At 43.1% G+C, this 24,926-nt stretch overlaps 1 protein-coding gene across 1 annotated transcript; it reads left to right on the top strand.

Annotated features, from left to right (window-relative positions):
• The first annotated feature begins 182 nt into the window (after positions 1-182).
• On the top strand, positions 183-24,785 carry TNNT3 (troponin T3, fast skeletal type). Its single transcript, XM_074841875.1, has 13 exons — positions 183-210; positions 255-272; positions 2,749-2,766; positions 10,862-10,879; positions 14,994-15,012; positions 15,804-15,849; positions 16,694-16,810; positions 17,146-17,223; positions 17,480-17,593; positions 17,798-17,907; positions 18,778-18,868; positions 19,560-19,600; positions 24,386-24,785. Exons 1-13 carry the CDS (start codon positions 183-185, stop codon positions 24,432-24,434), a joined length of 747 nt encoding a protein of 248 aa, XP_074697976.1. The 3' UTR covers positions 24,435-24,785.
• Positions 24,786-24,926: the final 141 nt, after the last annotated feature.

Raw genomic sequence — 24,926 nt, 5'->3', positions numbered from 1 at the left:
GTGTGTACACCTGAGTTCCCATTGCCCCCAAAAAATTCAATATCACCTTCCTCCCCTTTTTATACCTCCTCCTTTTTCTCAAAGTCATTTTATTTGCTATTTTACTTGCCGCTTTAGAAGCGGCCTCTCAGAGACCATCTTGCCCGGTATCCCCGTGAGTGCAAAGGGCTCTGCCATGGGTAATGTCCTACCAATGCATCAAGGCCGATGGTTGATTTGTCTGCTTTTTTTTTCCCTTCCTTATTTCAATGCAGAGGAGTACGAAGAAGAAGGTAACAAAAAAATTTGGAACGTAATTTATCTTTCTTTGATTCTTGGTCCTGCTTTTTCCTTGTCTGTAACTCACCCTTCTCTTTGGTGCTTGCTGCTAATCATGATCTAAAACACTTGATCGGTAAATCAGTCAGAAAATATAAAACCTGTCCAGTTGGGCCGTGATGCGCAGAGCCTTCATGTCATGGTGAAACGCAGTATTTGTATGAGCTGTAGAGTATGGATGTAAAGCTGGGAGTTAACCTGGCTGTAAACTCTGAATGTTTTAGAGCAGGGACTGGTGCAGAGCCCACACAGCGTATCGTCGGTGAAATCCTGCCATCCTCATTTTGGCAATGTCCATGGCTTGAGTTTAAATTTTGAAATTGAAAAGAAAAGCAGGTTGCCCAGCTCCTGAGGAGCACCCAACAGGGTGCTGCCCAGGATGAAAAGGTGAGGCGGAGAACTGACTGGCAAAGATCAAGTTTTTTAACGCGCCTTTAGCTGGCAAAAGGTGATCTGACAAGCTGCAAGAAACAGACCGCTGATCTGGAAAGATGGAGCATGAAAAACTCTTCTCACCAGAGTTGTTTCAGCTTTTGTAGGCAGCAGGGAGAGGAAAATTTTGGAGATGTATCGCTGTCTTTGCTGGGCACTTTTGACACACTGGCTTCAGTTCAGTCAAGTGTAGCTGCCAGTTGTCATCCTTCATTTCCCCAATGTGTCTGGGACAGAGACAAGGGCCAAACTCTGAGGCTTCCTCTCAGGATCTGCTCTTAGTGTCCATTTCCCTTTACTGGGAGGTGGAATATTTGCATGTGGAGGGCATGAGACCATCTCTGAGACAGAGACTTGCCTCTGTGGAGAAATTTCCATCTTGGGGATTTTATACACAGCTGCTTTTTTTTTTTTTCTTTTTTCCCCTACGGATTCCCCCAAACTGCTGCAACTGCCTAATTCCTGTCAGCAGTGGTGGGAACAGAGGTGCAACTCTGGCCATGCTGACAGTAGTTCCTGCCCTAAAGTACATTATCCTTATGTCTCTAATTCCCCCAGTTCTGAGTGGATCAAGGGCTCAAAAAAAAAAAAAAAAAAGAAAATAGAGATGCCAAATGTGTTGTAGAGCTTCGTGTCTGTAGTCCTGCCCAGAGGGGCAGAGCTTGGGAGGTGAAGGTGCTGTTCATGCTCCATCCTTCATGCCTTGCCAAATGTCCAAAGAGTAAGCAAAGGGTGTTGCTCCTACAGACAAGCCTTCCTTAAAGGAGAAGCACTTCTTGCCCTTCTCCTTCCTTCCCTAATTGTCTACTTTTGGGTTTCAAGAACGTAATGATTAATATGAAATTAATAGGCAGGTGACTTCCTATTTTTTTTAATCTGCATGACTGTCTCCTTTGAGGTGTATCTTTTCCTTGCTCCCCACTTTTGCTTGACCTTTGAGTTCTCTTCCAAAGTCATCCATTTCCTTTCCATATAACTTTTCTCCATTGCTTTCTAACCACGTTTTTCTCCAGGCCTTAGCTCACCCCAATACCAGTTTCTAACAGTTTTCTGTTTTCATTTTCCTGCTTGCTGTTGCTTCTTGTTCCATGACACTTGCCACCTGAAGCTCAGGAAGAAGGTATGTGACATGGCTTCTGCTTTCTTTCTCTCTCAGCATGGAGAAAGAATGTGTGTGAAGAAATCCAGAGCAAATGGTTCATACCCAGTGGCTGGGACCCAGTCCCAAGCCACAGACATCAATGCAATGATGGACATTGATGTCACTTATTGAGCTGGCAGGAAATCAAGCCTGGTTTTTTGTTTAAAAAACCAAACCAAAACATTTATATATATATAAAATAAATGACATGCATATATAAGAAACAATGTATATAATATACACACATATATATATTTTTTATATATATGTATGTATGTAGATGGAAACAAACATTTGTTTTGGTCTACCTGTTTTACTGAATTGCTTGACTTTTTTTTTGTCACAACAGTGTCAAGTCCCCTCCTTTCTCTCCAAAAGCTTAAATTTCTCAAAGGGAGGGGGACACCCTGCGGAGTTTAGATCCATCTGTTGAAATTCAGCAAGGAATTTCTTTGAAATTTCAAAAATTGGTAAATGTTGGTGGAAAATTTTTGCTATTTTAGAAACAGATTTGTAACAAAAGAAATGCAGGAATTTTATTTTTGGTTAAAAATTCACCAAAAGTCAATTTTAGGAAATTATAGCCAGCTCTAATAAAGAGTAAAATATTGGATGCCTTTTTTAATGTGGTTTTCATTTGCGGTCATATTCCCATATTTCAGTAACATTTATAACCCCATAATATGCCCATAAAAATGTTATTTTTAATTCTCTCTCACCCTGTAATTCCATCATTGTGTATTCTTACCCATAATGGCCTGGGAGCTTGGCAAACCTCAAGAATGTTTCAATAAGATATTTCTTGTTTTAATTTTCTCCTCCCATTCCCTCTGCTGCGTGACGTTTCCCACCCACAGAAGAGGTTCAAGAAGAAGGTACGTGAAACAGCTTCTCAGCCCCCCTCTTTCCCGCAGCAGGGCTCAGTGATGATGTGCGCCTCAATTTTGCAAGGTGGTAGAAGAAAGCAAGAGGCAAAAGAAAGGTGCTGGGACAAACGATCTGCAGGCAGAGGACTTTTCTTGTCTCTTGCACAAGTTTCACTGAGAGTGCCCCATATCCTTGAGTATCTGTGTGGACACCTCTGTTCTGGTTTCGGGGAGAGAGCAGCATGGGTAATGCAGATACCATCCCTTCATCCAAGCCACAGCAGGCTCCGAGGCTGATTTTTAGCCCCAGGTGTTTGAAATGCCCTCCGTGGAATAAATGGGGTCTGGCCAGAAAGGTTTCTATCAGATGTCAACTGGTTTCTCCTACGTAGCTTGGCAGATAATGATCGGATGGATTTTGAAATCAAAATCCATCTGTGGTAAGGTATGTGTGTAGCCATATGTTACATAGTACATATTCTATAATATGTAATATTATATATAGTATATGGTATATATTACACATTTATAGACTGTAATATATCACATTATATATAATATAAATAATAATACTGCAGAATGCAGATCTTATTAATTATATCGATGTAGACACTGGCAAGTAACCCCAGCTGGCTGCCCACATTGCACGCGGCATTTGCAAGGTGGGACAGGCAGGGCAGAAGAGGGGCTGGAACAGAAACCCACCCTTTGCACTGGAGAGGTTTGGGATGTGGTGCTCCAGGTACGAGGAGCCAAAGGGTGTGTTGGTTCCTCGTTTGCAAAGCTTTGTGTTTTATTTAAAACAAGGGCAAACCCATTTATAATGCCATGGGAGACCTGCTCTGAGTGGTTTGCAGGGTTTTTACAGCATCCAGGTCCTGAAGGTTTTACATTTCTTGTACCTGTGCGTGCTTTGGTCGCCTGTCTCCATTTCATCTCCTTCTCTGTTTCTCTATTTCATACCCCCCGTGCTTTTTTAGACCCCCCTGTTGCATTCACACACTCTTTAGTCTAACTGCTCTCGTTTTCCATCACATTGCTCTTGCTCCCCACCTGACAAAGCTCATGAAGCAGGTATGTGCCATCGCCTTCTGAATTGCTCCCCGCCATCTCCTTGGTGGTGGTGGGGGATTCAAGGGTAGTGCGAGAGGAGCAGGACACAGTTACTTTGCCTTATCACTTCTGTTGTCTTTGCTTTCCACCTCTCCTCCATGAGCGGCTCTGCCGCCGGCTAACACACGGGAATGGTCTCGGTGCAAGTTCCGACAGGTGTTGGCTCAGTAGTAACCCAGTCTCTGTCCCTCCTGCCATGTGCAGAGCTCGCCATAAAGTCCATCGGGGCAATGGCAGGAGGCTGTTTCTCTAAAACTGGAATTAGAGAGAAATTTCAGCATGTATTATTTGAGCTTGCTGTGAGATTTTCCCTCTGATATGTTTTTGCCTCTTCCCTTCACATGGTGAAGTTGTTTCTCAACAACACATGCCTCAAATTCCTTCCCCACCTGGCCATTAGTGCATTCTTTACTGGTATAGAACTTCTCCCTCTGGCTTAACAGAGTTTTTAGCCTGTGTAGTATCAGCCCATGTAATAATGTGTTTCTCCTAATGTTCCTTTGTATCCTGTCCTGTGGCTCTTCCCACCTAAAGAAGCTCAGGAGGAAGGTATGTGACATGATGCCTGAATTCCCGTCTTTCTGAGTAAGCTCTGGTTTAGCCATAAGATGGTAAAAAGAAGCAGGAGTTAAAAACAGGCATATTCATATAGAATAAAGCTTGCCACCATTTTGGTTTTTGTACTCTCTTCCTTCATGTTCTGTCGTGACATTGAATGCACTGGCAATGCTATGTGGTAATTGTTGCATGAAAAAGAAGTAAGAAAACTGCTGGGAAATGTAAACCTCTTAAAAGGATGAAGGTTGAAAAGCCTTCACTCTGAGACTGGTTGGGTCTCCCTGGGAGGCTTATTTTGGACCATTCAGGGTGGGTCAGGCCTCTGGACGATGTGCAGATGTGCCTGTGAGCGCTGCGGAGAGGATTTGCCCTCCTTCACCTGGCTGGTGTTCTTACAATAGCCTTTCCACATGCCCCTTTTCACCTTAAACCCTGTTGTACAGAGGAACCGGTGATAATTCTGATGCTTTAGCTTTGCAAATGTTTAAAGATGGTTTTCTCCTTCACGCGACGGAGTTTCTAGACCACCGTCTCACAGTAGCATGTGCAGACACGTGCCACCAAAAACCTGCTGGCCTGAGGCTGTAAATCCCCTTGGGCGAGCATCAGGGTTGTGAAATGGCATGCTGCTCCGGGCTGCATGCAGGACTGCAGGAATGTGCATATAAGACAAATGTCATCTGATACGGCCTCTTAAATCAGCTTTATGTTTTTAATATCTCAGACCATTTGCAGCCTTACTTCTAGTAGTGCTTTTCAGATCCATATTAATTTTATTTACTTGCAATATATTCTCAGGCTTTCCCTCCCCCTCCATTTTGTACGAGTGAAAAGTTGTTCTGATGGTTCTAATGCTCTTGTCTTCCTTTGCATTTTGCTCTGTGACTCTTCCCACCCGCTAAAGCTCATGAGGAAGGTATGTGCCATGACTTGTGAATTCCTCTGTTTCTGTCTGGAGCAGTAACGCGTGCAGGAATTCTGGAGGTGGTTGAAGAGGAGAGGATGCAAAAATATCTCTCTGCGCGCTCGCTGATGGTTGCTTCGCTCTCGCTCTCGTAGGATAAGAGGCGTGATGAGTAACAAGTACTAACTGCTGTTTTGAAAACAATGCCTGAAGCATGGGCTGGGCATTGCTTATATATTCCCCAGCACTCTGATGTCTGGATACCAGTTGGTATGGGGATAGTGTTCCCAAAATAATTCCAGCACCAGGGCTGGAGGTGGAACAGCCGTGCCCTGTGGCAATGCTATGCCCCTCAGTCCCACGTACCTCTTCCTCCTGTCCCCCCGGCACTGCGCAGAGACAAAACTCAATTTTGCAGCAATGTCTGCTGCTGTGGAGAGACTCACATCTGGAGTCATGAGCAACAAGGGGCACCACGTCACACCTAGTTTTCTGTCGGGCTAAGGATTGGACCGAGGAGCATCGTTTTGGTTGCAGCGTATTTGCAGAAAATGCTAATTCAGAGAAAAGATGTAGTTGCACGCTTTTTCCATAACCATTGGTATTTTTCTGGGTTAATATGCATTATGCAAAAATGGGGGTAGCAGGGTTGCATTTTTGCTTGATTTTATAATGTGAATTAAAGTCCAGATCTGGTAAGCAATCTGTGTGATTAGCAATGCTTATTACAGCTTGCCAGCCCAACCCCTTTACCTTTCAGTTGCCCTTCTGCGTCCCCCTCTCTGCATGCCCAGCTAGGCCTTCCTCGAATAATTTATCCTGCAGGTTGGAGAGCAGTGATGTGCTCGTACTTACCTTCCCACGTTGGTGTGTGGTCCTGCACACCCGTGGTGAAATCCTGGGCACTGAGGAAATCAATGCCAGCTCCTTCCAGCCCATTGATTTCCGCAGAGGCTGGGATTTCTATGCACATGAATAAGAACAGGTTGTCTATACGCTTTTTGCATATTCAAACCTATGGGTAATGAACTTGATTCAAATACAAGTACATATTTTTGTCAACTAAAGGCACTTGATTTATAACATTATGAATATATGTTAGTCATTGGCATCTTTTATCTCCCAACACCCCCTGTCCTTCCTCTCCGTGATTTTCTAATTGACATCCATATGTACCCTCTATTTCTCTTTTAATCTTATTAATGGTTTTTATCCCTTTAACCCCTCAACCCTGGCTAAAAAAAGTGTAAGGGTTTTTTAATCATCCTCTGTTTCTTGCTCTAATTCTCTTATCTTTCTTTGCATCTCCTTCCCTGCTACTTCCCTCTTAAAGAAGTCCATGAACCAGGTATGTGACTTCTGAATTCCTCTGCGTCAATGTGAAGGGTTATTGTGTGCTGGAAATTCAGTTGCACTTGGCAATTTCACAATCGGGTCATGTTCTGAATTGGGACAAAATGGAAACTTTTCAAACAAACAACAACAACAAAAAGGAGGAATGTCTTGTTTGGCAGCTATTGAAATTATTTTTTTTTTAATTTAGTTGCAACAAAACATTTTGTTCCAACATTTTTTTTTCCCCCCTCTTTCGTCTGTGGAAGATCTCCAAATTTTGAAATGAAAATTCTATTTTAGATGCTACTGAAGCACTGACTTTATGGATAATGTGGGGTATATATAGTGTAATGCAAGAACAAATCTGGAATGAGAGATTGTCACAAGGCAAAAAATGAAAAAGTTTCATTCTAGAGATGTTAATATCTATGCAATCTTCTATGGTTGTGAAACTTTTTATATTTTTTTAACCAAAATCTTAGCTAAATCTACATGAGTTTTGTAATATTTTAATTGAAACTATGATTTCTGTTGCAAAATTATACCAGTAACTCTAATATTATACTCAGGAATTCAAAGATGGTGGAAGAAAACAGATATAAATCAAATATTAATGATAAACTGTAACTTGCAGCTTCCTTACACCTTCCACCAGTAACAATTTCCTCTGCTCTGTGATGCGTAATAATGAGGATAAGAGCTAACTGTTGCATGAAAAATGTAATAACGTTTTTGTAAACAAATACCTCAGTGTATTAGCCACTGACTGGACCCAGAGCCATCCTCACACTGTGTACGGGAATGTTATAATGTTTATTATCTGGAAAAGCAGAAACTGAACTTGCAGGGTCTTCTAAACTGTCTGTGAAAATTATTCTGTGCCATTTGGAGTAGCTTTATTAAAGCAGTCACATCTCAGCAGCTGCCCATCCCAGCTATGTCACTCTGCTGTCCACAGAGGGAGACCAGCCTCTTAGTTTAGACGAGATCAGTATTTTGCCAGGGTTGAAGTAAGCGAGGTGAAAGCTGTCTGATTGATTTTTGCATGACTTAACGCTTCAACATTCATCTGTGTGCTGCTTCCCTCCTGTTCTCGCCGCTTCTTGTTTCATGTCCTTCTCTTCTCCTTTTAACCATATTCATTCTGGTCTGTTATCTGCTCCTGAGGTTTGTCTGACCTTGGTTAACACAAGTTAAAGGTCATTGCTATCATCCTAGCTGCTTTGCCTGCCTCTGTACCTCTTTTCCCTGGTATTTATTGAACTGCTACTCACTACTTGAGTGTTGGTCTTGAGCATATGTATGAGCTTGGAATTTGTGCAAAACACCAGGTATTAATGTCATCTGATTAACAAGAAAGCCATACCTACAGCCTCCCCACATTTTCTTTTCCTTCTGTAACATAAAGTGTAACAAAAAGGAAAGTTTATAAAAGAGATGTAAATATAACAAGCTTAAAAGAAAACTTTTAAGTCAGAGGGAGGCTGTCCCAGCTTTTCATATCACTGATTATTTAGTTTCTCTGTTATTAATGCTGTCTTTGTCTAACACATCTTCTAAGTCAGAGCTTTGGCTTGCACAAGTTCAGAGTTGTTGCTGTTGTGTGATTCTTGCTCTAATTCCTTTCTTTTTCTTTGCTGACACTTTCCACCTAACCAAGTGCATGTGTGCGACATCTAAACTCCTATGTATTAATCTGAAGCGTTCCTGTACATAGAAATTTCAAGATGTTGAAGAAAACCAGAGTCATGAAGAATCAACCCATTCTTAAGATTCCCCAAAATTTATTTTCCCTGTAGGAAAGTATAATTATTGTTTGTAACTGAAGAATCACCTTCTAAGAAGCTTAGAAGAAACATTTTGGTGCCCCTGAAAACTTCTAGGGTTATGACTACACCACAGCCAGGGCAGAGAGCAGGTACCCGAGCTGCAGAAACACAGGCTGCTTCCACTCGCAGGCATTGCCTGCAGCAGGATCCCGGCACGCAGGCTCAAGTGGCTTCTACTCCTTTGCAGGAGAGACAAGCCTTGTGCAGACTCAAACATTTTCTGTTCTGCACAGCGAAGCCCCAAACCTGCCAGAGGAGGTTCTTAGATGGTGGAGCTTCAGATGCAAACCCAGAGATACATCCAGAGCAGTACTTCCACGCAGCAGCTGCTCTGATAGCTAAAAGGGCATGTGCATAGCTGAAACATAGGTTACACTGCACACTTGTAAAACTCTCTTCTTGGGTATGTTTTCCTTCAAATTTAAGGATCAGCAGTGTTACTACAATTGCCCACTGTTTATATATTTGCATGATTTAAACCGTGGCAATTCATCAGCGTTCAAATTCCCTTTATCTTTCATTTCTATAGCATCCCTCCCTGTCTACTTCACACCCCACCATAATTACTCTCCTCTTCCACTCATTATTAACACTCTGTCCCTATAACCTAGTCTGCAAACAATACTCCTTCAACCCAGTCTTACCAAAGTTTGAGGTGATCCCCTCCTGAATAACTTATTTCTAATTCTTTTATCTTCCTTTCCTATGTTTTTCCCCTGACACTTCCTACTAAATGAAGCCCCCCCTCCAGGTATGTGATTTAACTTCTAAACTCCCCAGTGTCTGTCTGCTGGGATGGTGTGTGTGGGAAGTGAATACAAGGTGACAGGAGATAACTTATCTGTTAATGATAGCTTGGAACTTGCATGCCTTTGGGGTGGTTGTTTTTTTACTTTAATTTTTTTTTTTCCTCAGTGAAGTGTAATCAGCGCTAAGGAGGAAACTTACCCGTTGCATGAAAATTTTACTAAATACTAGGGGAACACAAATACTATTGTGAAAGAGTAGAGCAGTAAAAAGTGTCCTTGTGGGAATGGGTTAAATTCTGCACTGCGATATGAGAATGAATGTTTCTTTCTACAGGGAAAACTTTGTTTCAAATCTTTGGGCAGAATTTGACCCATTGACTGTACACAGGGAATATAAATACTGTGAGATTTTGCATTATTTTTATGCCTGCTTTACAAAATATTTGGTGGTGTGTGTATGGCTGAGAAGCAAAATCTGCCCTGCAAATCCGCATTGCTGATAGATTCTTGCTTTGCCAAAAAACCAGAAGAATGAAATGTAGACCTGCACAGACTTTTAATGAACCTTTTCTTCCTATGAAGTAATCCATTTGTAATTCTACATTGCAAATGGGTGTGAAGAACAGCAGTAGATTTATACAGACATCAAAGTTGTCTTCAAGGAAGAAAATGGCCTGAGTCATAGATCTAGAAAAAAAAAAACCCAAGCTCCTTTGGAAGTTAGCTGAACATTGATGCTGAGTTACAGCAGGTATTTCAGTAGGTTTCCGAAGCACGCTGTGTTTATTTCCAACAACTGAAATACTGCTGTAGAAAAGGATGGATCCAATAGCACTGTGAGAGTGCAGACTATGTTCATGTGCATATTTCAAATCAAGGTAAACCTTGGTACACTGTGCTGTCTGGTTGTGCTTTATGTCATACAATGCTCAGAAGTTTTTTTTTAAGCACTGCACTATTATTTTAAATGTCTGTTTCACCTGACCGAATTCTTCTCCTGTCCTGCGACTTCTGTTTATATGCTATTTCAAATGTAATTAATTTACTTTACCTCAGGTTTACTTCTTAACTTCGTTCCCTTCTCCCCTTTTCCTCTCTGCCCCTCCTCCCCTTTGGCTCAAAAGCTCATTTGGTGTGTGAAATAACAGGTTTCTCGTTCTCATTCTCTTATTTTCCATCGCATCTTGTTCCATGACACTTCACACCTGAAGTTCATGAGCCAGGTATGTGACATGACTTCTGATTTACTCCACCTAGTTGCAATGCAAGAGTGTGTGTGTGTGTGAGAACAGGAGTCCTGGGTTGGTAGAAGAGAACAAAACAAGAGAAACAAATATTAACCACAATGATCACTTGCAGCCCTTTTCTCCTTTAATCTCCACGCTTACTACTACTTTAAACTTACAGCATCTTTAACTCCTGACAGCCTTTCCAGATACCTTTTCTCCCTGCCTTAATTCACTAATTCCTTTATTTTTTTTTTCTCCTTTGTTTTTTTTCCCCCTTCATGCATTCCCTGGTCTCTTTCTCAGGCTTCCAAGAGGTTTAAACATCTGTTCTGTTTCTTTTTTCTTTTTCCTGTCTTTCCACCACTGCTTGCACCATGACACCAGCAGAAGAAACCCATGAAGAAGGTATGTGATGCACCTACAGATTCTCACCCTTTTTCTTTTTCAGTGCTGGGGAAACAGTGTTAAAAACACTGCCCTTGTTCAAGAGCAAAGAGAGCACGGGAGGGAAATGGTCTCTCTGGACGGCTTTGGATGAACATGGAGAAAAGGGCCATATGTTTGCCAAAGCTGATCACTAAAAAGGTGGTTTTTCTCCTTGTTTGATCTCCAGAGAGTCTGAGGTTCCCAGCATAGCAGGGAGGGAGTGGGGACAGTTGTTCTTAGGAGATTGTGGATTAACTACTGTGCTTCTTCTCTTTTGCTTTTATCCTTCAACCTACAGCTGATGAAGAAGGCGGATACTATGATGGTAGCTTGGTGTTGTCTTAGGGCAACAAAGTCATCTTTCTAACATCTCACTCTTTTTTCTGTATTTGTTTTTGTTCCTTGCTTGATTTTAAACTCAGGAACTGGGCCAAAACATCTCTGCCGCAAAGAATCGCTCACTGTGCATATCCAATCACCCTTGGGGGGTCACTGTTGCACTGAGGATCCTGTACATCCTCATTACTATAGTAGATGGTGAAAGTCGAGCTCCAGAAGCTTGCTCTGGACTTGCCTTTTAGCTAGAACCTGTTGTCATAGCTCTCATCAGCAAACCTTCTCTATCCCCCCCAAATCAGAAAAGTATCTCTTAAATCACAGTGGCATGCTTGAAAATGGAGCTGAGCCCTGCATAGATGTGCCTTCCTCACACAACCTTAGAAGGTCATGGTCTCCAGGATCGAATCTACAGATATTTAAACTTCTGCTGCAGCTATGCACTTACATTTGTGCTAAACATCAAGCATGTGAATAAATTTATTCAGACTGGTGGGGCAGGACACAGGCTTAAGATAGTGTGTTCATAATACTTGGTGGAGTGGGTGCTGGAGAACATGGGTGGGGACAAGACTCCTGTGAAAGGTCCAAATCTAAATGTATGCAGAGTCAGTTTTGCTCTTGTATGAGGGCAAGAGAACTCAGGCTCCTTGGGCCAAATTCAGAACAAGTGTAAATGTATAGAAAGACTCTCATGGACTTTTACAGGCCTTTGAAGTTGTGTTCTGACTGCCTCAAGCCCTAGAACACCTGGCCAGCTGTTTCGAAAGACAAAGCCCAACACCACTTGAAACCACTCTGCATTTTCTGTTTCCTTGTTTTGTTTTGCTTTTGTAGATTTTTTTGTTTGTTTGTTTGTTTTAATTTTCTTGCTCCCTTTTCAGGCTTCTTTCTCATTTAGGGAAATACCCTGAGGACCTTTCTGACCCTGTGTCTCTCCTCCTTTTTCTCTTTCTTTCCTTTTAATAGCATATTGATTTTTTTTTTCCCAAGGACACACCGTGAGTTAGATATGTTGCCTCTGAGGAGTGGGATTAAGGGTGGGTTTTTAGGAATTTCTGAATGAAGTAAAGGCAGTTCAGATGGATTCACAGAGAGGGGGAGCAGTGTGTGAATATCTCATAGGTTGAGCAGGAGAAAGCAAGGTTGTATTTATGGTGGTGTGTACTCTTCCCATGTTAACCCTTTTGGAAACCAGAAACTCAGAGACTTTCTAATCACCAGGGCAGTGAACTTGGATTTCCAGTGGCTCTTGCCTTCTTTTGGCAGGGTTATATATGGGGATTTTGTCACAGCCCCATGGTTCATGGGCAGAATGACCAGAAACTCAGTCAAAATCCACCACAGGAACAGGAATTTGCTATGACAATTCCTGCTTGTCAACAAATTTTGGCCCAGTTCCTTGACTTGGTGTCTTGAAAGAAGGGACATTTCAAAATAAATCACATTCCTGGGCTGGTTTTGGTGCATAAGGTATGGACCAGTGCTGGGTCATGCACTGCAAAGGACAGATTTATTACTGTTTGTTTATTAATAAAAGCTCCTATTACTTTGTTATCCCCTTTTCTGGTTTTCTGGAGGTACCTTTAAATATTCTAACTATGATTTCTTATTTCAAGAACAACTAACCTTCATTTTTATTTTTACAATTGTTTGTTGGTTTAATTAAGTTTAAAGTGCTGATTTGGTGGCAGCTGAAACCAAATACACACAGTTATTGACAAACAGGTGTCCATCCTGGCAACCACCATCAACAAACAAAACCAGTCGTTTCCTGTCTCCTTTTTTTTTCCCCTCTCTCTGAAGTGTTACTAACCGGCAGCTTTAAGCTAAACAGGAATGTTTCCGAAAATTATCTGGGTATGTCATGAGGGAAGGGAATCCTGGGTGAATAACATCCCTGATGGACTGGTTAATCGTGACTTTTCCTCTCTTTAGCTAAAAAACCCAGTTTAACTAATGTGTTAAGAAGCTCACTGGCTATTTGAAAAGCAAAACAATAAAAAAAATAACTGGAGAAATATAGAAGATCGCTGTTGGCTAATGGTATTTTTCTTTAGCAGCAATTCGTGGCTTCCTTTATACATGTGCTCTAAAACACTTTTCTAATTACATGCTGTATATTTTGTTAGCATTACTCTAGCATCTAGAGGCCTTAACTCAGATATGTTTTGGTAAGCAGTATTCTTGCAGTAAATGAGAAAAGCCTACCCCCCAAAATTTCATTACTGAAATTGGTATGAGAAAGTGTGAGAGAAAGGAGAGGTTGGTTTCTGATCTATTTTACACATCTATGATGTATTTTCTCTTAATTATCTCAATAACCCATTTCCAGACACTTTCTCAATTTTTTTATTGTCCAGCATCCTTGCAACTGATGTCTTCACTAAATATTTTCCAGTAGCAGTTTTTGCTATTTTTTCCTCTTATACTGTTTCATTTTATTTTATCCTATTCTCTTCCATTTGCTGTTCCCAATTTCCCCCATCAGTCCCAAAACAGCTGGATGCAAATAATCATTTGAAAAAATATAATATAATAGCTTTCTGTATCATGATATGGATAGCAGGGCTCATGCACCCACTCCCAAGGGAGGCTGGTTTTACTTTTATTTTACAAAGCTGGGTTTTTAAACCAGATTCAATAGGCTGTGAGCTTTTTACCTCAGTTCCTCCCAGTGAACCACCACAGGGAGAGTCTTGTACTGCAGAATCCAGCAGCATCTCTGAAAGTTCAAATGTAGTGTGTGGTTATGAAAGTCAACCTGGGTTCCTGTGAGACTGGGTTTAATTTACTTCTGTTTGTGAGAATAACCGTGCTGAACTTACTGGCATTACACTGGAGTTAATAACTGAAGTTTTAAAAGCATAGCAGGGAGGGGAATTGATCACAAGCACAAATGTTAAGGAAGTAACTCGTAAGACAGCATACTTCTGAGAGCCAGGAAAAGGTCACTTGTTGCAGGGGAACACTTCTGACTGCCACAGGGCCCAAGCTGACAGCCTCTGTGATGGCATGGCCTATCAGGGCATTATACCTCTCCTGGAGATGCAAAGGTCATTCCCATTAATGGCCATGGGAATTCTGCATGTACCTCAGCAGGAGAGGATGCTTGCTAAGAGAGAATGGCCTTTCCAAGCTGGGTTTGAGGAGCACCACACAGTGCAGAAGAATAAGTATCTCCCCCATGGCACCAAGGTATCTCAGGGACATGTGCCCTAAGCTATCCTAGGAGTCAATGAACCTGGAGATAATGTATGTCATGAGGCTTTTTCCCTCCTGGCCTCCATGTGAGGCATTGGAGCAAACCTGGCAAAGCCTAGTTATCATTGACATGACTGTGAATTCAGGTTAACTTTAGTGAAAGAAGTGCTGATTGAAAAAGGCAACATTTTCTTCTACCCTCCAGCCCAGCTGTCAGGAGCTTTAGTCAGGATGGTTTGAGAAAAATAATTTTGCATTTACATGAAACTGTTGCTTTCCAGATGTTATGTTGGGGACTTTTATACAGTCTCTTGATTCTTTTCTGCCACGTTCTGTTTCAAGGGTAAAAACAGATTCACTCCTAACAAAAGGGGTGTGTGAGTGTGTGTATTTCTTTTTGAAGCGCTTGAGATTTAACCAGTTTCTCTGGGATGTTTCCCCTAAGATTAATTTCCCTTCCCTCCTATTACTTTAGCAGCTGGCATGATCTCTGTTGTTCTAACTGTTCTCCCTCTTCTTCCCTTCTTGTTTTGCTCCATGTTTCCAAATACAGAGGAGAAGCCCAGAATAAAGTAAGTATGAGGGGCAGGGAGTTTCAAAACCCTGGCATCATTTTTCTGCTCTGGCAGAAGCTGTTAGATTGTCTATTAGGCAAATGGCCACCAGAAGCCTTTATTCAACCTTCCCTCGTGTAACATCCAGCTCTTCCTGCATGCCTTTCCAGGATGTCTGCTTCCACCAGAGGATGCCTTAGCAGTAGTTACTGGCCAGGGTCTTAAGACCAGTTCCTGATAGAGTCAGAGGACTCATGAACTGTCCAAGATACAGCAGTCTCACAGTATCCCAAGATGTAGGTGGCTAAACAGTAAATCCTCTGTGAGAGGTCATGACTGGGAAACTACCCATCCATCCACGACCGCTGACAGTAGGAAGGGTGGTAAATCTTGGGCTGGGCTGACTTGAGCTCAACTAAGGTTTCCTATGGACCTTCTGGCTCTGGATCCTAGCACTTTCCCACTCCACCAGCTTCCCAGAACAGATTGTGCAACACTCCACCAACAGTCTTGTCTTTCCATGTGGTAGGGAATGACCACAGGCTTTGGGAATGAAAAGGGTTTTTAGGGGTAACTCCCTGCCCTGCATGACCTTCCAGGGAGGACAATGGTCCTTAGTGCTATTCTGGAGTAGTTTTCCATTGACTTGCTGTTTTACCCCACTGTATCTCCATCAACATTCCTCCTTGTCATCATCGTTCCTGAGGGCAGGTCAGGTCAGGACATGCTGTTTAAAAAGCTGCCTGTTCTTTAAGATGAAAATCCTTTTTTTGTTTTGTTTTGTTTGTTTTGTTTTTGACTCTTTGCAGACTAACTGCTCCTAAAATACCGGAGGGTGAGAAAGTAGACTTTGATGTAAGTATTCCTGAGCCTGGCTGTGTTTGTCTGCCTGTACCTGAGGCATACGCATGTGTGTAAACCCACATAACTCCTCCTGTATTGGATATTGCTGAGGATAAAGTCAACGACAAAAGTATGGATGCTTTGCTGCCTGTTTTCAGTGAAAGGCTACTCTGCTCCCTGAAACTCTCTGGATGCATTTATTGCTAATGTGACTAAGCTAAAGTCATGTATTTCTTTTTTTCTCCTTGAATCTTTGAAGCCAATACATGAAGAAAGGAGAAAGTAAGTGTTTTAGGAGATCTCAGATTCCCTGTCCCATTGTTGTAATTGGTTTGAAAGTTGCAGGTTGAAATAAAGCAGGCCTATATACATCTGTTGCTGAGAAACAGCACCTAAAATGACAACAGAATTTTAATAATGAACAGAGATCCAAATACCTTCCTAGAAAGTTGACAAAAAAATAAGAACCTCTGGTGTTGAAAATCTACACAGAAATATCTGCTTTGCCCAAAAATGCAGCAACATTTTCTAGGTAAGATTCATCTCCCAAAGCAGAGAGGAGGCAGCTAAGTTTATGCAAAGATAGGTAGCTAAGCAAAGCCAGGGATAAAATACGATGTAGGAAAATGGGAGATGTGGATTTTGTTCCCTTCTGGGCTCCTGACTGTTGCCTGGGCCAGTCTCTGCCTGTCTCTGACCTGCATCAACAGCCATTTAAGCTAATCCCATAGAATTCCATGGGTATCTGCAGACACTTCCTACTTTTGTTTCTCTGTATAGGCAGGGTGCTGGGAATGTCCAGGGTATGCTTCTAGAGCAACAAGGGCTTACTTAATGCATTTTCTGGCTCTTCTAGGACATCCAAAAGAAAAGGCAGAACAAAGACCTGATTGAACTGCAGGCCTTGATTGACAGCCACTTTGAAGCCAGGAGAAAGGAAGAGGAAGAGCTGGTTGCCCTCAAGGAGAGGATTGTGAGTCCTTGTACTGCCATTTCCCTGTACTAGATCGAGAGATCCTCTGTAGATGAGAAGCGGAATCCATTAACCCACTGTCTGGCAGAAAGCTGTATTGCCATGTATGGAAGTGACTGCTCAAGTCACCACCAAATGGCTTCTCTTCACATCTGTCCCCTCTTTCAGCCTCTTGTTTTACATCTGGGAATTGCACACGAGACCCTTCTGCTTGTTCTGCCAAGGGAGTAGGTGGCTCACTTGCTACAAACCAAAGCTCTTGGTGGTGGTGCGTAATACTGGAGGTAGATAAAGCCACAATGATGACTCAATGCTTTTGCCACTGCTTCTTGCAGGAGAAGCGCAGAGCTGAAAGAGCAGAGCAACAGAGAATCCGGGCTGAGAAGGAGAAGGAGCGTCAGGCAAGGCTTGCGGTAAGTGTCTTTACATCTCTCTCCTTGTCTCAGCATCAAATTGGAGGAGATCTCTAGAGATAGAAAAAACCCTACAGGTTCTGCCTGTCTCGATCTGAAGAAGAAATGACCACCCACTTAAAGCAAGGGCAGGAAACAGGAGTTGCCAGCTCTCATCAACATGCTTATCTGATCACATTCCCTGCAGTGACACTGGCTTCTGGGGAAGATGTGAGTCTCCCCTAGAGTAACTTGCTTCTGTGTGGTGGCTCCACAGGAGGAAAAGGCACGGAGAGAGGAAGAAGATGCCAAGAGAAAAGCTGAGGATGATCTCAAGAAGAAGAAGGCTCTGTCCTCCATGGGTGCCACATACAGCAGCTATCTGGCTAAGGTAAAAAGCATGGATTGGTGGACAAAATACGGAAACGTTAAACCATGGGGTTGACTGGGAACAGTCTTCACTACAAGTTTAGAAAACAGCTCAACTTTACTTCTTCTGGATCCCTAGCAGCTTGTCTTACATGCTCTGTCACTGAAATTGTTTCATTCAGCCTGGATTTCTACAGTCTGATGTTAACTGATGTTCTGAAAACAGGCTGATCAGAAGAGAGGAAAGAAGCAAACAGCTAGAGAGACGAAGAAGAAGGTCCTGGCAGAGAGGCGCAAGCCCTTGAACATCGACCACCTGAATGAAGACAAGCTGAGGTAACATGCTTATCCTAGCTCACTGAATGTAATCCACTGAAATTTGGTCTTACTGTCCTGGGGTCTTCTCTAGTGAAAAAAATGAGGTAAAGGAGACGGCCTTCCTTGAAATTCAGTACAGGACAATGTTAACTTGTGCCTTTCTGGAGAATGGAGGGGAAATGGGGATGTGTGGAATTGTTGAAATGGTTTGGTAGCCATCTAGTCATGCCCCTGGCATAGTTCTGTTAGCCTCTCCTACTAATTAGGATTAGTTATTTACAGGACTAGGTACAAACTTTAAACCCAGCTCTGAGATTAGTTGAACAAACCTACATACTGGTATCTGTAGCATTCCCAGGGGTGAGTTTGAGCTGCTAAGGTATGAGTACAGATCTCCACAGAGGCTGGAGGCTTGGGAGCTGAGTGCTTTGGTGCAGAGCAGTCATCAGATGATAGTCTGGACTCCACATATTGGAGTTTACACGACCGAAAGATGAGGCTGGCTCACCTCTGCCCTGAAAGAGGTGAGATTGCACAATGGCAGCTGCTCTGCTCATCTGGGTGGCCTTCAGAGTACTCCTTCCTTCTTGTCTGATTCCCCTGGACTCTTTTCTTTCATTAAGAGGCAGAAAATTAAATCTATAGGAAATATGTTAGTGTGTAACACATGCAAGAGTGCAAGTCTAAAAGGTTCTCGGGTGAGAAGGTGAGAAAAATGTGACCTTGTCAATGGTGAGTAGCTTTCAGAGAATGGAAAGGGCTTGCAGGCAGATGTGTGAACTGCATTAAATAAAACGTTAAAAAGCCTCATTACTAGTGATGAGAAAACCATAGAAAATATATGATGTCATGTGTTTCTCCCATCTTTCTTTGCCCATAAACACACAGGGACAAGGCTAAGGAACTGTGGGACTGGTTATACCAGCTGGAGACTGAAAAGTATGACTTTACAGAGCAGATCAAGAGGAAAAAATACGAGGTGAGTTGAGAAGCCGTTTCACTAATGGCCCTGGGTCCAAAATGTAAAAATCTCGGACTCCTCTGGCAAAAGCAATGTGGTAGCATCATTTGGGTCTCCAATGCCCCTTTGCAATATTTAAGGAGCAAGACAGGACACCTGGAACTGCACTCCCCTGATGTACATACTTGGACTGGATTTCACATTTTAGGCTGAAATTGAATAGAAGGTTTTCAGTGCCCCATGGAAAGACAATCCCAATGGCAAATGGTCTCCCCACCCTCTGCTCAAACACACCTTGTTCATTCTTGTTTATCTATAGGTAACTGTGGCCCAAAAATTCAGTAACTCTCAATTCACTCATCTGCATTGCAAAGTAATATTTTTAAATCCATCTTTGATTTCACACTTGAATGTTGTAAGTTTTATTCCCATCCCAGACAGATTCCTTGTGGACTGAGCAATCTGGAGTCACTGAAAACTGTCTCCAGACAGGAACATCTGACTGAAGTGTCATATGGTAGCAGAAAGTGGACATGTTTCCTTCACAGACAGTCACAGGACAGGGCAGCACTCACCCATGTCAAGTTTCAGTGGCTGAGAAATCCTACTGGATCTCTGCCTGTCTCACTCTCCTTTTAATTCTCAATCACACAGACACATGCTGACAGGGAATGAGCAACACCAATGTAACTATCTCAATCTCTCTTAGATTTTAACAATGCGTTGCAGGCTGCAGGAGCTTTCCAAGTTGTAAGTACAATGAACTTGCCTGTGTAACAGCAGCAGCAAAGGCTACCAAATGCATGAGCCTGCCGCATGGTCAGAGACTAGGTGCCAGACAGAAACTGGCACTTGGCTCCAAGTGCAGAAAGAAAAGAGAAAACTGGATCTTGTGTCTCTCCCTTCACTTCCTTTTTCTCTCCCCTTCCATTCTTTGAAAAGAGATGAAGCAGTAATTTAGGAAGATTAGTCAGGGTCCAACAGGGATGTGGATAAAGAACTGAGCAGGCAACCCACTTAGACCATCTCTAAAATAATTCCCTATCCAAACTTCTGGTATTGTGTGCATGGGCAAGTCACCCTGATGCACCTGGGATACACACAGAAGCTATGTGTAATAGCTTGGATTTCACACAAAAGAATGGTATGGGGTTTGGAAAGACTGTCCACCTTGTGGCACGTGCTTATCCAGATCCAAAATACTGGAGAGGGCTAGCTTAAGGATAACAGGTCAACTGGGTGTGGAAAAACAGGAATTAAGGCAGTGCCAGGGGAGACATACATGCTATGGTAATGAAACCTCTGCATAAACAAAGAGATGGGTGCCTGCTGATGAAAAGCAAGGAGAGAAAGTACAAAGAATGAGCAAAGCAGAAGGAAAATGCACAGCTGAGATGGGATAGAAAACTTGAAGAACAAAGGGAAGATGCTAGCAGGAAAAAAAGTGAGGAGAAAGGTAAGCAAACCAGCAAAGGGAATGAAGGAGACACAAGCAAGGATGCAAGGGAGAGACAAAGGAAGGAACTGAGACACACAGGAGTGGAGCTGTTCTTTAGCTCTAGTGTCTGTTGCTCTTTGGTGCTTCATTGGAGAGTAAGTGTTATAGTCACTATCACAAAGTTATCACTGAAGGTAAGTCTTAAGTCCTTGGGTCAAACTGAAGACAGCTGGTTCTCCTCCACACTTGGGAAAAATACTCGGTTGCAAAAAATAATTTAAACCACTGCAACAGATATTAAAACTTCCATGAGTAAGTACAAAAGCAGGTGATCTGCTGATCTTTCCTTCCTTGTGTGTCCTGTTCCTGCTAATGTTTCAGTCTCATTTTGTTTCTGTTTGCCACGGAAAGACAAGAGCCAGGAAATACCAGTTGTTCAGCCAACCTGGATGTATGACTTTTGTTTTTCTTGTTTTGCACATGGAGAATTTCAAGTGCCACTTTAAATATTCAAATGTTGGGTCATCAGTTCTTGGACCTGCAGACCCAGTGGAGGACTCCGAATTACACCAAAAGCAGAAGCAATGCATATGTCTTGGCAAGTGCATTTTTCCACTCCAGGAAAAATAGGTAGAACCCTGACGTGGTTACAAATGAGAAGGTGATGGGGCAAAAGAGGACTCTCTATCACACCCTAGTTCTTGAGGGCTTTTCTGGTACCTGAACTGCAAGAGTCCCCAGATTTCAGTAGCAAGTCCAGGGCTATGGTCCAGGACTGAGGTGCTAAGTCAGGCCATAAGGTGCTCATCCTGTGCAAGGTAGGTGTTTGCTTTCCCATGTATCAGGTTGAAATATGCAGTTTACCCATGGCTAAACAAAGAGACGCTCCGTCTTGTAGAACAGACTCTCTAGTGGCTTGCAGTCATCAACAGAGCTTGGGAAGGTCTTCAGAGCCCCCACTCCAACCTTTTCCTCTGTGGTTGTTGAAGCTCTCCTTGCATATCTTCTTCTTCAGTGCCTTTTAAAGTCATCTTATTAGGCGTGTGACTGCTGTAAGCTCCTCACCTCCTGCTCTGCCAGCCAGCAAAGGTAGTCCAGCAGAATGTGACACCCATCTTCCACTCTTGAGGTCCCCATCCAAAGACCACCAAAACTCTTTGAGCTTGCATACTTCCTAATGTGTAGGAGTAAGGGAAGAGTGAGAAGGTGAGGTTGACACATACAGGTGATGGAGCCATCCAAGAGCTTTCCAGGTGGCCAGGGTGACACTCACTCCGGTTCACTTGCCTGCAGTTTGACATGTGAGTTCATAGGAGATTAATTTGTATACACAGGAATCTTTTAATAAGGGTTATAAAACTCCAGCTCTTCTGTCCCTTGACATGTGAAATTGGCTTGCAGATTTATTGCCAAGGACCAACATTTCTCTCCTTCAAGCAAGGGTGAGCTTTTATTTCAAGGGAAGTATTAATCCCTGCCACAGGCACCTGTTTCCAGCACTTCAGCAGGTAAAACTCCCCTCTCTGTGAGGGGACAAGGTTTCTGTATCTCTAAAAACCCTGGTCATGTATGTTGTTTGCAGATTGTCACCTTCAGGAACCGGATTGATCAGGCTCAGAAGCAGTAAGTACCTATATCCCCTTCCTAGCTCCTGGCTTGGGGATATTTTTTCAGTGTTCAAAGTAGTCACTTCAGCCTCAACACCGACATTTTCTTGTTGCAATGAAATGAGGCTAGAGATGGAAGGGCAACTCCCATCCTGCCTCACATTGAGAAAATGAAGGGGAAACTGAAGTGAATGTAACAGCTAACAAGAAAAAAAAGTCATATTCACACCATGTCTGCAAAATTTCCATCTGTTTATTGCTGGGGTTTTCAAACACCTGAGTGAGGTGCTTTGAATACTTGAGGGAATACAACCCTTGTTTACGAAGGGTAACCAAGTGGTTGCTAAGATTGTAAGGAATGGTGTGTAACAAGACTAACATCATGGGATTACTGTTGTGAGTTCTTTTCACTCTTCATCTCTCTCCCACTTTCCTTCCCCACAAGACCTCTATTTCATTAGATATTTTGAGTCTTATATATTTAACTATTCTAGGTGTTCACAGTGAACTTAGGAGAGACCAGGGCTAAACAAAGCCTGGGGGCTAGGACATGTAGAAAACTAACAGACACAGAGAAGGAACGGCAGGGAAGCAAGGGAGGCAAGCTCTCCAGTGATGGGATCTAGTCTTCACTGTGCTTCTGTATCTTCTCAGCAAAGCCACGCCAGGAATGAAGCGGTGGTCTTTGGTGACACTCTTGGATGATGGGAGTGACCAGACACTGCCTTACCCCTTCCCCAAGCCACCCTGCCCTATCAGATGAATGTAACACTGGGGGCTCAGTTCTCTGTAGATGCCAAACATAAGGCTTGACCTTCCCATGGTATTTTCTGTACAGGGCTGTAGGCTGATAAACCTCAGCAGAACGTGCAGCTGCAGAAGGATGCCATGGTTTGTCTGGGTGTTGCTGCTCTTCTGAGAGGCACCACCACACCACCCACAACAGGCTGTACTGTTACTGCATGCTTGTTCCCCCAAAAGACATGATGCTCTCTCAGGACATCATTTGAAAAGGTTGCACTGAGAAGCCCACAGCTCATGAGATTTCTGTGTACTTAAATTCCTATCCGCACTAGACCGTATCATTCCAAAGCAATGCCTGTTAATGTGTTATACAAGGATCAAGTGATCCTTTTGCTTCAGATTTATTAAGTCTCCTTAAGCACACTCTAAAGGTTAGGCATAACATCAAACATCACAGGCACTTGTGGAGATAAAAGGACTCTGCCTTCATTTGAGGAGCTATGCAGTTTTTATACTGGGTTTTGAGCCTGCAGAAAGGCTGGCAGAAAGGACACTGAGATGAATTTAAGATAAGCAGAAAACGCTCCGCTGTCTCCCATGTAAAATGTCATTTTTTCTAATAGACCAAATCTAACTTGGTCAAAAGGTAAAGTATCCATTATGTGTACGTCTGTGTCACTGTGCTACATCCTTCTGTAAATATGGCTAGTGCTCTTGAACCAATCCATGGGGCAGCACCGCAAGAATCACCCCAGATGTGTCATCCACATTTTTTTCTGCTCCCTGGAGGAACCAGTGGTTCTGAAGAAGGCCTCTCTGTTGATAGCAAGGCCCCACAACCTTGTGCTTGGCCCCCAACCCCAGGGTCTGCCATGTCAAAGACCTGCTCCCAGTTTGCATGTGCTTTGGTTCAAGAAGCAGCCTCATCATTGTGTGTGTGAGACGGAAAGGTCTGGTGGTGTGCTGAGCCCCAAAAGCCAAGGTGCTGCCTATGGGAGCCAGTGCAGAATCTAACTCAACTAACTTCACACCTGGCCCCTCTCTGACTCCAGGCATGCCTGCTTCTCAGTCAGAAGGTAAGTGGCTTGCATGTAGGATTGCCCTTCTGTGTGCAAGAAGATACTATTTGGAGAGTTTGCCTCAGGTGCTTTGCGTGCAGAATTTAGCTGGACTGCTCCCACACACACACCATGAGCAAGATGGGGATACTGCTATGAGGGGAGGCCTAAAAAATTGTTTGGACTGTTTTGGAGGCTCTCGCTTTCATGATATAAGGAAGAAGCCACTCTGCCTTTGCTAGAGCAAAGCAATTCTTAGTTGTATTCAAATTATTGCTCAGCTTTTTTCCTCAGCGACTAGATGATTAGAGCATCTGGGGAATTTTCTGAGGGAATTTTCTCCAGAAACAGCTCTAAATCCTAAAATCCAGATCATCAAGTCTGTGCCCGGATAGGCCTGTCATTTACTTTTGAGACCACCTGGACTTCTGTCCTGATAATGCAGGAATCTGGGAGGGTCCACCTCTTTCAGGCATGCACATCCTGGCCTTTCACTAAGAGCCTGCGGAGGAATCTCTTTCCACAATATTGACAATATTTTTCTTAGGATGTGCTCTATGGCAGGTGTGCCCAACATGTGAGAAGTGAAAGCAGCTCGAACCTAATCTAAGAGTCAGAATGCACAGTGGTCACAGAGCCCCACTGCTTCCATCGTGCTGACATGTTTTTCTTTCTTTTCCTATTGTAGCAGCAAGAAGGCAGGAGCCAAGGGCAAGGTTGGCGGGCGCTGGAAGTAAAGAACCAGGCAGGATGGCCGTTAGTGGCGTGCTGAAACCCTGCTGGCCTCCTCTTTCTTCCTTCACCAATCACTTGTGTTCCCACGCCTCAATGATAACAGAAATTGCAACATCAGCCTGGGTTGGCTATTGCTGCTGCTTTTCTTCTTTTTCTTCCTGGAGGGGTCTGGTGGCTTCCTCAGTCAAAAGGAAGCAGGTTCCCTGTGGAACTGAGATGACTCCTTGCTGGCATCTTCAATTCCTGCTGAGCATGTCCTTTACCCTCCTGATACCAGCCCTATGCTGTCCTGTAGATTGCTGTGTACAAATCTCTGGATTTTGTAAATAAAGCACGACCAGTACCTACTCCAATGACAGCCCTCTGGAATGGTGTTCCATACTTTATTTAACGGCATCCCACTTTGCAAGGATTTGGGAGTTGGTCCAAATCCTTATTTAATATAACTTGATCCAGCTCTACAACTGGGAATGAGGCTCAATATCATCAACAGA

The sequence above is a fragment of the Strix aluco genome, chromosome 16 (genome assembly GCF_031877795.1).
Source record: "Strix aluco isolate bStrAlu1 chromosome 16, bStrAlu1.hap1, whole genome shotgun sequence".
Lineage (NCBI taxonomy): Eukaryota > Metazoa > Chordata > Aves > Strigiformes > Strigidae > Strix > Strix aluco.
The sequence above is the reverse complement of the archived record's forward strand: the minus strand, read 5'-3'. Positions and strand labels throughout refer to the sequence as shown.